Genomic DNA, 14,363 nt, shown 5'->3' with positions numbered 1-14,363 from the left:
TGATTGAAAATATAGGACTCTTCTTGAATTCCTGAAGATTATTAGATATCCAAAACAAGTTGAGCAGAGATTATTTTTTAACTTTTTAATCACAGGTCTTCAAGTACAAAATGCCAAATAAGGGGAATAAAGAGAAATACATCAATTTCACAGTCAAGTCATTGAAAGATACCTCTAATCAACACTCTCTTTTACATGGGTCTAGATCTACAAAAATAGCTTGTGCCTGTGATATAAAATAGTCTGATCGTTCATTTTCTCTCCATCTAAGGGTGGTTTTAGGAAGTTGCATCCAGTGGGCTTGAGGGGATGACAGGCAGGTTTCCTTTCAAGATGAAACAAATACTGCTTCATGGATGATGTGCGGGGGTGTTTTTAACATTATCGACTGACAACTTTAGATAAAACCTTGAGTATTGCTTCAGTTACTTGATGTTATTTCCTCTGGTCTAGGTTCTGTCTCTTTGTCTGAGCTAGTTTCTTATATGCTATTACTTAGCAAAATTTGTTGAGATAGAATATTTTCAAACCTATTTCTAACAGTTACATTTATTTGTGTACAGAAGTTTTTTAGTTCAATTCCATGGCTACTGGAACATATACATTGAGATATTGCCAAAGAAAATCCTACAGAGGACTGCTAAGATACATTTTTACTTCTCACCTTTTGAAGCATTTATGTACCAACTAGGTTGCTCTTGGAACCAAGTGTCTCATTGGACTTTGCCAAAAAAGTACAAATGAGATTAACTGGAAAAATACAATACTAAAATAAACTAGTTTTCATCTGGCAATTGAGGAGTACTTGAGGTCTTTGAACAGTCTGCTATCTTCAGCCTGCTGTAAATAAGGCTTGATTTTGAATTTGTTGTGAATAGCCTTTTATTTGCATTTCTTTGCCCATTGTCTCCTACTTTCTCCTCTTTATGCCACGTTTGGTTTATCAAAACATTCATTAGCTTATTTCCCTACATTCAAGTACTAGAGAAATTTGAAGATGGTGGCCAAGACTAAAGAAATGAGAATTATGTCTGAATTGTCATTCTTTATTTTGCATTATATAACTCTACTTTTAGAACGCTGTGGTTCATATATAACATACAGCCCCCATATACAATAATTTTGGCTGGGAAAGAGTAAAACAGTTCTTTTAAGCAACCTCATAAAAATCCCTAAGGGAATCTGCCATCTCCCAGCATGAAGTGTATTCAATCTTGCAAATGAGACTAATTTTGCAGTATTTTGGGGGGGCTTATAAATGGATGTGAAGGAAATACTAATCAGAATTGATTCTGAAAATGAATTGCTTTCAGTTAATGCAACAATCTCATTAAAACAGATTTAATTTGGGTAGTCAGGACCACACTGAACAGCACTTCGGGTAGTGCGAATAGAATTCATGATAAGAGGTATTTCCTTGTGTAAATCACCAACATGTAACTAATAGTTAAGCCTCTGGTTATTGCAATGGTTAGTACACATGCTCACTCATTTTCAGGTAACTTATTCCGTATGTTGTGCAAGATAGGAAGCCAAGAACAAACTCAGTCAACATACCATTACCAAAAAGCACTGTTTGGTTTGTATAAAGAGACCTGTGTTTTTTGTTAACATGAGGATGGGATTCTGGTTTGCTACAGAAATTTATTCCCTAATGCACAGTGTGTGTGGCAGTATCTATTTCTGAGATTAGCATTAAAATTTCTTTTTAGTAAATAGAATAGAAATTTCAGCTGATCTTGTCATAGCTTTTTTGTTGTGAATTGCCGTTATACCAGATTCAGCAGTGTGAAACTAGTTTTATTAGTAGGTGGATTTTGTGCTGAACTGATCGTACGTGCTAGAACAGTGGTTCTCAACCTATTTACCATTGTGGGCCACGTATGGAGCTCTGTTTTGTGGGCTACATCCACATAAGATATGTATACTACCTGTATGGCCCTGAGGATGTCACATGGGCCGCAGCTGTGTGCTGGTTGGATAGCAAGTGGCCCATGGGTTGAACCACTGTGCTAGAAGGTAAATGTGAAGCAGATTGGAGATGAAAACTTTTCTGTAAATTTCCACCATTTTTATTTTGTAGGCTGTTACACAGACTTTATGGTATCTGCCAGAGCCCTGCACGGAACTAGTGTAGAGCCCTGCAGTGGGACTGGGATCCTACAGGACCTACCACCATAATAGCGGGAAGGAGTGGGAGTCTGTATTGTGGGATGGGATCCTGCAGATCCTGTAGGACCAGCTGCTATAATAGGTGGGAATGGGTCTTGTGGGGCAGGCCGGGAGCGGTATTAAAAATAATCCCATGCAGGGCTCTAGTATCTACCCAAATTCTGACTTGTGGGTGGGTTTTTTTTGTTTTTGTTTTTTTTAAAAAGAGTGTCTTGTAAGCTTCCTTGTAACAAAATGCCAAATTTTAGTATGGCACCTGTTTCCTCCTTAATGCTATTTTATTGTAATCTGTATTGATGGTTACTGCTGCTTTATTCAAAATAGTTATTTTCGGCTAATGTGGAGGACATGGCTTTTATCCTCACGGGTGAAGTTCACCTCTGTGCAGAGGGAACAGCACAGAAGGTCTGCGTTCTACTGTCTGACTTAAATCACAGTGTGAGGTGGTGCACAGGCCTTGGGCTGGCCCTTTTGACCAGGGATGAATTTCAAAAATAGACATAGTCTAGTCAAAGCTCTTGAATTTTAAATCTGTAGCAGTTTCTGCAAAGACCTGCTGGTTTTCTCAGTCTTTATTTACAGAAACTTTGTGCCATATTGTGCACCCATGAAAATAATTTAAACCATGATTGTGGTCCAATTACATTAAGATGAGAAAATTATGAATATGAATCATACATTAAACTAAATTTGAAGGACACACAGAGAAACTTGAGAAGATTTAAATCTAAAAATTATTTTAAAAAATGATGTAGACCTTCTAAAAGTTAAACTTTTGAAATATGCTATTTAAAAAATATTTGGGGGTATGGCAAAACATGTTTTGAAAGCTGAATATACTAATTTATGCCTGATATTGTTTATCATAAGCAAATTTAAGCAGTTTGACTTTTAACCTAGCCAGAAATAGTAGAAATGATTGAAACCCAACATTTGCTTGCATTGTATTTAGTGCTTTGTGAATAAGATGTAGTAAAATAAGTATGTGGAATAAAAACTCCATCAAACTTTAGTTTATATATTTCATTTTTTGTTATGTTTGTTACATTTTATTGTGTAATTTTATGTACAAGTCAACATTGTTTTTTGTTGCTGTATGTAGTTGGTGCTGTGACTTGTTTGTGCTCATCTCTGTTCTGTAGGCAACTTGCCACTCTCTACTGAATAAAGCTACCGTAAAAGAAAAAAAGGAAAACAAAAAATCAGTAAGTTTGGAGAACTTTTTATTAGCCATTTCTTTCAAAGCAAAACAAAAGTCTTTTGCTGTTTGTTCAGAACATCTTCACCTTAGCCTATTTGACCTTCACTATAAAATCATTCTACTAATTCTGGCACAAAAATAGTTTTCATTTCAATTAACACTGGAATTAAGTTCATATTTTAAATATTCTCTGTGTGCCTATTTGAGTCAACAAAAAGGCATTTTTAACCTTACTGCTTGATGTTCAATATTCTGATCTTCTGTCCTTGCCACCATTTGCAATTATAAATAAACGTTAAAAGAAAATGACTTCTAGACTTCAGGAAAATCCAGGTCTGCTTTATTTCAACATCTTGGTTCGTAGATGTTCTTTTCCTGGAAGTGGGAAAACTCAACTTAACGCAAATAGTGCATTGAAAAGTAGTTTCACTTCATTGTCGTGTGAATTGTTTTTTATTTATTTTCCCTTAAGTTTTGCCTTGTGAGTAACAAATAAAATTTAGCATTTGTACTTATACAAAATGAGCAAATCTCCTACGGTAAGCCAGTACTGGGTTAAAGAAAATAGATTTTAAATTGACAATTGAGTATTATGCTTTTGCTTTCCTTACAAGAAAATGTGTGTTGATATAGTGATGTCATTGGAAGTTAAGATTTATTGTGTCTTGAGAGTGATCTCTGCCTGCAGTGTGTGAATGCTGTGGAGAATAAGATGCATAAAGGAAAAATGCAGGTTGAGCATTTTGATAATTCTCACCCATTTTTTTTGCATTAATTGAGCAGAGTGTTAATCATGTTTGTATGCAAAAAGTGCGATCTGCACGGCATTATTCTGGAAAAAGGTAATCAGTGTTTGATGAAATCTTGAGAATTGTGGGTGGGTTTGTAAGTGAAGGAAAAAAGTCTTTAATATGTGCTATGTGTTAATGATATGTTTTCCATGGCATTTCAGGTGAACTAGAAGTTACATGACAGTCATTCTCGTTTAAGAACATCTTTAATAGGATTAGATTTTATACTGAAACTCTTTTTTAAGGATTTAAATTTAAAAATCTTTTTGAAATAGAGTCTAGGAAGAAAACGGGTTTAAATATTCTAAATTTTACTCTTGGAGATTTATTCTTGCAAAAGATGCAGTTTACATTAAACAGTGTCATTTATTTCCTCCTATTTTTGAAAAATAGAACAGTACTCTTTGTACTGAGTCTGTATAGGATTGTCTTTAAACTTTACATTGCAAGGCTAAAGGCACATTTGAAACTTTTCAGAGGAAAGGTTGACCTTTCTTAATTTTATCTGATGGAGAATTATTCTGGTCCTAACATTTTTTTCTTTTCTTTTTTTCTTTTAAACTACTACAACATTCCCATTGAGAAATTATTGTTAAAAATCTGTTCTCTTTTTGATCCATGAAAAAATGCTTTTTCCTGCTGGCTCTTGAGCAGTATTTATCTAACCTAAATTATTCGGAGCCACGCTGATAGATTTTCAATGATGTATGCATTGCTACACTGCTAATAAATACTTGATGTCTGAAGCAAAGCAGTGTATTTATAGGAACATGAATTACTGAGATTTGAGACTATTAAAATTTAAGCTATTTAAAATATTGTAAAATTTCATACTTTAAGACTTTTTGGTCAATAGTGGTTAATAGAAATCAAATTTTGTTGCTGTTTACTGATAAAGTAGTCTGGTTTTGATCGAAGTTTAAACTTTAGTACAGAACTCGTGATGTTTTAATGGATTGTAGTACTAAAAAAACTCCGACTTACTGACTTTTTTGAAAGCACTGTCTCTGAAAACAGTATTCATTTATTTTGACATAGTGTACATTTATTCTATCCTTGTTCTTGGTGGGGGTTCTTCAAGTTTTAAGGTTCTTGGTACTTGTGATATTTGTAAAAGTAGTTGTGGTTCGATAACTAAAAGCTATTTTAAACAGGATAAGTAGTCTGTTTAAATATAAATTAAACTGGGAACTATTACTCAAATATTTAAAATAAACTATAATCTGTTAAGTTTTCATGCGTTATTCATCATGCTTCTTCATCAGCAAAATTTACATGTTGAATTCTAGGTTCTTTTACCCTTTGAAAATGAATTCTCAGGCCTGGAGAGCCTGTACACCTGTTACTTGTAATGATGCAGGTTCACTACCACCCCTGGGAATCCTAAACCTTGATACCCACCTTTCTCATTCATTAGACACTAAAGTTCTTATAGGCAGAGGTGTCCCTGAGCTATTGCTTGCTTTTTCATCATTAGCTGTTTAGAATATTCCCTGGTGAGCTTATTGAACTTCATGGTGTTCTCAGAGATCTCTGTCAGCCTTCTTCTACAAGCAAATGAGAATACACACACTGATCCTGTTCAATCTGTGCTGTCAATTACCTTTTGAAGGTACTTTTTCCACACTAACAACTCTTTTGTGCTTTCTCCCCACTCCATTTCTTCAATATACTTGTTAAGACTAAGCATCAATAACATTTCATGGATGAAAGGTAATGAGACCTCTGAACAACCCCGAAGGGATTTTCTGCAGTGTCTTCTGCTGTTTCAGAAACCAAGAAAAAGTAAACTAAAGGACCAAAGAATATAATACTACAAAAACTCATAGCAAAATTTAGGCTGTGGGGTCACACCATGGTTGTTTCAGCTGAATTCATGACAGCTTAAGTCCTCATGAATCCTGGAGACCTACATTCACATACTTTATTTGTATTAAAATAACATTATTGCTGCATTTCTCTTTTCACTTCCCTTCTAAACAATAAGCTGTAGAACAATACATACTGTCCACAGGCTATTTGGAAAAAACACATGCTCTTGGGTCCATCGCATTCCCTGTTTGCTTCTTGGGACTTTAAGTAGAACTTGATAAAGGAGCCATCCTAAATATATAGTCATAAATATTTATTTGTAATTTATCCTTGACAGCATTGATTTTTGCAATGAATTTATTCTAGTAGCCTGCCAGTAATTTACATGTAATCCGTATTTATCAGTACAATTTCTCCATGGATTGTCTATCCTCAGTTTCATTCATTTTAAAATTGAGAAGGTAGATCAAGCTGGGGAACTCTGGGACTGTATTAAAAGCCCTGTGAAGAGCAAAAAACCATACTGGTATATGTGATGACCAGATGAGTAAATCAGCCTGTTTTAATGTCTAGCCTCCTGCAGTTTTATGGAAAGGTGCTTTAAAGAACTAGTATCAGGTTTGAAGGGCATGAACTTTCATATCTACAGAAGTAGCTTTCACCATATTCCCCACAAGAGATTTTTCTAAAATTCCATAGCATAATTCTTACTGATGTTCTTCAGATGGCATTTCAGAAGTCTATGTAGTACATGTACTCCATTTAACAGTCTAGAAGGTTCTCCTCAGACCTCTGCATTTCTCAGAAACCTCATTCCAAAGATTTTTCAAATGAACTAACTTCCAGTCAGTTTAGCACTCTAAGCGGTAACAAGTTTTTCTTTTCAGCCCCTGAGTTCATAACCCTTTTATTAAAATACAAAGATTCTTTAGGTGATAACTGAGAAGACTTAGTTTTTCTTTCCGTATATTTCATTCTGTTCATTCTATAAAATATTCCAACTATTTTGGATTGGGTCCCCAAAAGTAGTACCTAAATCTACAGTTTTTCAGCAAATTCCGTCCCCATCTTTATATGATTTTGCTGGGCACTGAAGTGAATAAGAAGGAAGGGTATATGTGTGCAAGTTAAGAATAATGTTGAATAGCAGAATTCCTCTTTACCAATATAACTGATCTGTTCTTGATCGTATCATTTCATTTGGCAAAACTGTTGAAATGGTGAGTTATTTCTCCTCTTCAGGTTTTCTTTCAGGTTCCAATGAAGTCTTTCCTCCAAGGTTAAAAGTACCCAAGAATCATTATAATGTAAATTTTAATGGTGAAGGGGCTTCTGTGAGTAATCTTAAAAATCTGACAAATTAGAAACACACTTCCCATGTTTTTGACTGGGACATAATATATATTTGAATTGAATATTTTGGAATAATTGTCCACATTATTACTTTCTTAGTGACTAGTTATTTTTAAACTACTTCTTGGATTTGTACCAATTTGACCCTCTACTAAATAATTTCACCCACATAGGGATGGTTGTATGAAACTTGCAGTAAAATTATGTACGTCTGCTTTAAAAATCCCTCTTCCTCTTGCATTTAATTATCATGAAGGTGTTGTTCTTCCTCTAGGTTATTAAGCCATTATAACTCCGGATTTAAACAATATTCTCAAATCAGCATAATCCTACTCAAATGTATCAATCCTGTATAGTCCTATTTATGGTCTGGAGTGATTGATAAATACTTAAAATGGGACTACAGCGGAACACTTTTTTCAGCTTTCCTTCCTCTTTTGCTTTAATTCAAACTGTAGCTTTATAATTCTCAACTTTACTTTTTAGGTTGTCAGCCAGCGGTTTCCTCAGAACAGCATTGGAGCAGTTGGAAGTGCCATGTTCCTAAGGTTCATCAATCCTGCAATTGTCTCCCCTTATGAGGCAGGGATTTTAGATAAAAAGCCTCCACCTAGAATTGAAAGGGGCTTGAAGTTAATGTCAAAGGTGAAGGATTGAATTTGCTTGATTCTGTATTTTTATTTGGACTTACTGTGTTTTCTAGGTGATTTTAATTTGGCTTTAATTCTCTCTTTAAAAAACTATAAGGAGACTTAGCTCAGCTTTAAGTTTACTCTAGCCAGGACTTCAGTGTTTAAATGTATACCTTTTCTATTAATTTTACAGCTAATTTGAATTGCATTTTTTGAACTATGCTTGGGTATATATCATAATTCTAATGTGCAGGCTTTATCTCAGTCTAGTTCTTGAGGGGAAAGATTTGTATAAAAAACAAATATTTTGATGTTTCCCAGTAACCTGAGTATAAAAGAGCCCTATACTGTTTGGCCTCCCAGACCTGCATTGCTGTTTTTTAATTCTGAAAATTCTGTGTCAGAATATTAAGACTTGTTTGCACAGTTGTGCAAAATTCAAGCTTTGGGCTGCAGAGTTCTGACTGAAAATTAATAGCTCAGAAGTGAGGGCACAAGAAATTAAGCAGGACACGCTGATAACTGCTGTCTAAAAGGTAGTACGACTCAACCTTTTGTTCCTGTTAAGTTTCTGTTCCTCACCTCTGAAAATTATTTTCAAAGCCTCATGAAGATTTTGAATTTCAGTGGATGTACGTGTATCAGAAAACTTGACATGTATGTGCCTTACTGTCATATAAATATTTTAATGTTGAGTACGCCTCTGATGCCTCTAAATATACCTACATAGGAGGTTGTTGAAAAGCCAGTAAGGCTGACTGCGCCTTTTTAATGACTTTATAAAAAGCAACTTTGATGAAGTACAAAGGTAATTCCACTGGTAGTTTACCTGAGAAATCTTTGCCACACATCTTAGATAAAAATATAGAAACCAGACTTTCTCGTGGGCCTGGGGCCTGTAGTCAGCCCAAATATCTTTACTGCAGTTAGACAGCCGCTTAGCTTGAGCCCTGCAAGTCTACGTCAGCTGGCTCAAGCTAGTCATGGGATTTTAAGTGCGGGGTAGACATACCCTTACTGCACAGCAAGTTGGGCTGTTTGAAATAGCAGTACCTCAAAGTGCACTCACTTAGTAAGTGAATTTTGTAGCTGAAAAACTCTCTTCCTGTACACTTGATTCAACTAGTGACCACTAATCAGTGTAGTTATGCGAGTACTGAGAGTTTGGGGGAAGAAAACACCATTCCATGGCTGCAAGAGGAATAAATACCCCCTCATTCTTCAAGCCTACATGAAAGGCAATGGAGTGAGCTTGTTCTGACTTGGCCCCATGCTCCCTGCCCTTTCTGTCCATTCCTGTAAAATTTCCCCCTTGTCACTACTAAAGGGAGCCTTTAAAGGCGCAAACACCCCTTTTCTTCCAGCCAACTGGACAAAGATTCATTTGCATAAAGGCTGCAGTGCACACAGTCTACTAATTGGGTAGTTCAACAGCTTTTGTGTGTGTGTCCTGTGGATTTTCATAGATAAATAGAAGTGGATGAATCTGCCAAAGTGGGAAGAGATGTTTCATTGGCACAGCTGCATTAAGTGTAATGTGTAAAACCTCTGTGTGCCTTTAACAATTCTATTTTCTATTTTACTGTTTAGATACTTCAAAGTATTGCCAACCATGTCTTGTTTACGAAAGAAGAACATATGCGGCCATTTAATGACTTTGTAAAAAGCAACTTTGATGCAGCACGAAGGTAATCCCACTGGTAGTTTACCTGAGGAATTTTTACCACACATCTTATGTAAAAAATATAGAAAGCAAACAGAAAAATGCTTTCTCACGGCTCTGTGACCTGTTGTCAGCCTACTGGACTGATTTTTCCCTGCTAATCGGAGCAATTGGTTTTCTGTCTCCCTTTAGGTTTTTTCTTGATATTGCATCTGATTGTCCTGCTAGTGACACTGTCAATCACAGTCTCTCCTTCATTAGTGATGGCAACGTACTTGCCTTACACCGTTTACTTTGGAACAATCAGGAGAAGATTGGCCAGTATCTTTCCAGCAACAGGTAAAAGATCTGAATGTGGGAGGGAGTTATCAATGCAATTACAGTTCAAGATGACAAATCAATTAATTCACATCCTGGGGATTGGCATGGGCAGGTTGCCTTTCATTCATTAGCTATTACTTAAAAGAACATTGTACTAACCTACTTCTCTTATGAATTTTTTTGTCTGAGGAGACCTTTAGTTGGCAATATCCATAACTTTCCATTGCAGTTCTTCATATTACTGTAAGCCACTTACAGTAATCTACTTGTTTGCCTATGTCTCATTCATATTGAGACCTGTGCATGAATTATGCTTTCTACTGTGAACAGATTTCTTATAGTTGTTCACTAAATACTGCAATAAAAAATTTAACATTCTTCACTTGCCTAAAAATACTTGGGACGCGCAACCAGCTCATTCGTGGTAAAGGGAAGTTACTGGACCAAAATCAGGAGGGGTCCTGAGGGCTAAGTAGGATTTGTTGTCTCTTGTAAGTAATGTATTGTTTCTAGGGATCACAAAGCTGTTGGAAGGCGACCTTTCGACAAAATGGCTACTCTTCTTGCCTATCTGGGTCCACCGGAGCACAAGCCTGTGGCGGACACACACTGGTCCAGTCTAAATCTCACCAGTTCCAAATTTGAAGAATTTATGACTAGGTAATGGAGCTACTCGATACTGGAAAAATTGGCTTTTTTAAACTTTAAGCTATCAGTCTTGTAATTTTGATGTAGCATGTACAATAACTCCTCTCTTAACGTTGTCCCGGTTAACGTCGTTTCGTTGCTGATCAGTTAGAGAACATGTTCATTTAAAGTTGTGCGATGCTCCTTAATAATGTTGTTTGGCAGCCGCCTGCTTTGTCCACTTCTTTCAGAAAAAGCAGCCCGTTTGAGCCAGCTGGTGGGGGCTTGGAACCAGGGTGGACCGGCAGTCCCCCATCAGCTCCCCTAAATTCCCTGTGTGGCAGTCACTCAGCAGGCTATCAACTGCCGGGCAGTTCAGCTGTTCCTCCCCCTCCCTGCTGTGTGCTGCTCCTGCCCTCTGCTTTGGAGCTGCTCCCGGGAGCCTCCTGCTTGCTGTGCAGGAGGTGGGGGGAAGAGAGGTGCTAATGTCAGGGCATCCCCCTCTCCCCGCTCCTGCTCTCCATCTCCACAGAGTGGGAGTGGGACACAACAGGGCTGAGGAGTGAGGGAGCTTGCTGGCAGCAGCTGCTGTCTCATCTTGCTGATCTACTTAAAAAGGCAGTGTACTTAGGGGGTCAGCGTACTTAAAGGGGCAGTGCACCCCCCCCCATTCGTGCTGCCTTTTAGAGTTTGAGGCTACATTAACAACGTGTTTCAGAGTAGCAGCCGTGTTAATCTGTATCCTCAAAAAGAAAAGGAGTACTTGTGGCACCTTAGAGACTAACAAATTTATTTGAGCATAAGCTTTCGTGAGCTACAGCTTGAGGGCTCAGCTGAGTGCTAGTTCATCATTTAGCAGTAAGGCATTTCCTGGGAAATATCCCACCCCTTCCACCCTGTGACTCCCCCACCTCAGCCAAGCTTCACAATAGTCTTTTGTCTGGCAAAAAAAATTTCCCTGGAACCTAACCCCACCTATTTACATTAATTCTTATGGGGAAATTGGATTCACTTAACATTTCGCTTACAAGTAGCATTTTTCAGGAACATAACTACAGCGTTAAGCAAGGAGTTACTGTATATACATAAGTACTTTCATACCTAATGAGGTCTTTCAGAGGGAGAGATTGGGGGTGGAGGTAGAACCACATTTAAAACGTTTGAGTTCTTTTCCACTCAAAAATAGAGAAATAAACTCCATGCGGTGTGATGATATTTTTTCCCTCACAAATGTCGGCTCATTGGTAAAATGGAAAACTCTAAGAAAACAGATGTGGTGGTGGTTAAAAATTTGCTTAACAATATTTAATGAAATGTTCAGACAATTTTTAAAGTGCAAATGGGCCGTTTTTCTCCTAGACATCTATGAACAAATGATGTCAATGTAAAGTAGTAATTGTGCTGATTTCTAGGCACCAGGTACATGAAAAAGAGGAGTTCAAGGCATTGAAAACGTTAAATATTTTCTATCAAGCTGGGACATCAAAAGCTGGCAATCCTGTTTTCTACTACATTGCTCGGCGGTAAGAAAACTTCTGTCTTTCCCTTGTCTTATAATAACCACTGTAATACCAAAAGCAGCAAGTGCATATAAGGAAGATATGTGCTTTTCACCAACCAGGAATTTGTGAACATATCTGAGATTTGAGGTGAGAATATACTCTTGTGGCCATCCAATTTCCTGGATCAGAAATTTATCAATATATATTGTATGGGCATCCATCCCATAGTGTCTGAGTGCCTGTGAAATGTATTTAAAGTTCATTGTGAAAGGGTTACATTTTACTTTAGGAGGTGAAAAATTCAAGGTCAATAAATATTAAATTGCCCCCACATTGCGTATGGATGGTACTAATAAGTCATATCAATAACTTTCTTCTGTTCAGAATTTATTGCAGCAGAAAAATTGGGAATTTAAATGCAAAATGAGGTGGCAAAACATGTCATGGAATAAAATTTTGAAAAATACTTAAATCCTATTTTCAATAGTGATTGAGGCATGTAGGACCTAAGACTCGTTGAAAGTACCTGGGACTTATGCTCCCAGATGCTTAAGTTGTTTTTGAAAATGGAACTTGTGCTTATAAGTCACTTAAGTACTTTTGAAAATTTTATCCTTGATCGTTAGTGTTGAGTTGCTTCCTTCCTATAAGGAAAGGATTTAGTATGATATGGAGTGGTGCAGAAGTCTGATTAAAGAAATGGGGAGAAAATCAGTTTAAGTAGTGAAGAATAGACTACAAGTTTTGCAAAATATTTAATATTAGAACCCAGGACTGTGCATATTTTAACTTTGATCTTTCACCATACTTGAACAATTTTTACTACACTAATGTCGAAAGTTTCAAGAAATATATCTGACACAGGATTATTCTTTTCAGATCACCAAGGCAAGTATTTCACTGTAATCTTTTAATTTTTACATCAGTTTCACTAATATTAGTGAAATGATTGCAGTTTAACAAAGTTATGCGTAACTAAGTAGTATTACTTATTGTTGACAAAGGATTACGCTTTAAGCTAAACATCAACAAAAATGCAAACCAAATAAAGTTGCAGTCTAGATCTTGACAGACAAACCATAGTGTGAATGACAAGTGGAACGTATAAGGATTTGAGATATCAGTGTCTCTTGCAGGAGAACAATCGGACTTTTGCAAAGGGAACATGACCTCTTTTTATGGTTATCTGAGTTTATTAGGCCAAAACTTTTGGTTACTCTATTAGAATTGGGCACATGAGGATAGATACGTAGGAAATAGGGTCATATTTGCATAATTTGGCTTTTGAGGGGGATACATATACTTATTTTAATACATAAAATGTAGCTTGGTAAAACAAGTGTAATAAGACTAATTTCCATAGCTTACCAATATTTGTAATACATTTGGAGTATGAGCTTTATTTGACAATCAGCTTGCTACAATTTCTGACAGTGGAAAAAGTCATACAGTTTTTTCTGAATTGTTTTTTATATAAAATGCATGGACACTTTGATACTATTTTGAGTAATTTAATAACTTTACAAACGGAAAGTACTGATTCGAACATGGTCATTAATTTAGCAACCATAAGTATAGTACCGCTACTGCTCCACAATATTAAAACTCTCACAATAGTGAAGAACATGTTGAAATGATAGAGGTTAATTGACGTCAGAACGGTGATTCTTAGAGAATTTGGACTCCAGAACTTGATTGTACTACCAGTGATTAGGAAGTAATGAATACTGTTTTTATAACAATTAAGCAAGCAGTTACATTCAAATGATGGACACGGTAAAAGATGCAATAGTCATGAGAGTTAAGGCCATAGCTACTGAGCCTCCATGCTGCATTGTGCTTGCTCTGTTAGTGACTCTTTGATTATTTGGTTTAATGCTGGTTCCGTTCATAGGTTTAGTGTTGGCAGTCATCTTTGCTGCAGAGAAGCTAGGAATCATCTTTGCTGCAGAGGAGCTAAGAGTCATGGTCATCACTGTTCTTGTATTTGCTGGGGTGACTAAACGAGCCTCATTTAAAAACATGAGGCATGACTACACTGCACAATTTCAACAGCATCTTCTGTCTGTATTAAACATTTCACATAGTTAGTATTTTCACGTTGTCTGGCATTCTCGAGCTTTGCTAATATGAAGTAGACACTTTTAAAGGAAGAGCTGTTCTGTCATGCTAACTATTAGATTATTTTTCAGTTGAATCAGTTAATATCCCTAAGTTACTTTATTTTATCATTTTTCATCATTCTTAACTTAAATTCTTATAATTTTCCTTGCATTAAACATGCAGTGA

General features: G+C 36.5%; 1 protein-coding gene across 5 annotated transcripts in view; it reads left to right on the top strand.

The window, feature by feature from the left end:
- NF1 (neurofibromin 1) overlaps positions 1-14,363 on the top strand; it is a 168,051-nt gene that overhangs the window by 66,124 nt on the left and 87,564 nt on the right. For 3 of the 5 annotated variants that reach the window (XM_037880588.2, XM_037880586.2, XM_037880589.1), the window contains 6 exons: positions 3,315-3,377; positions 7,816-7,974; positions 9,552-9,649; positions 9,817-9,963; positions 10,459-10,605; positions 11,985-12,095. In XM_037880588.2, coding sequence (XP_037736516.1) covers positions 3,315-3,377; positions 7,816-7,974; positions 9,552-9,649; positions 9,817-9,963; positions 10,459-10,605; positions 11,985-12,095 — 725 coding nt within the window. The remainder of the gene's footprint in view (positions 1-3,314; positions 3,378-7,815; positions 7,975-9,551; positions 9,650-9,816; positions 9,964-10,458; positions 10,606-11,984; positions 12,096-14,363) is intronic. The other 2 variants (XM_037880587.2, XM_043531467.1) reach the window with 1 other exon arrangement.

Source organism: Chelonia mydas, chromosome 17 (genome assembly GCF_015237465.2).
Source record: "Chelonia mydas isolate rCheMyd1 chromosome 17, rCheMyd1.pri.v2, whole genome shotgun sequence".
Taxonomy (NCBI): Eukaryota; Metazoa; Chordata; order Testudines; family Cheloniidae; genus Chelonia; species Chelonia mydas.
The sequence above is the reverse complement of the archived record's forward strand: the minus strand, read 5'-3'. Positions and strand labels throughout refer to the sequence as shown.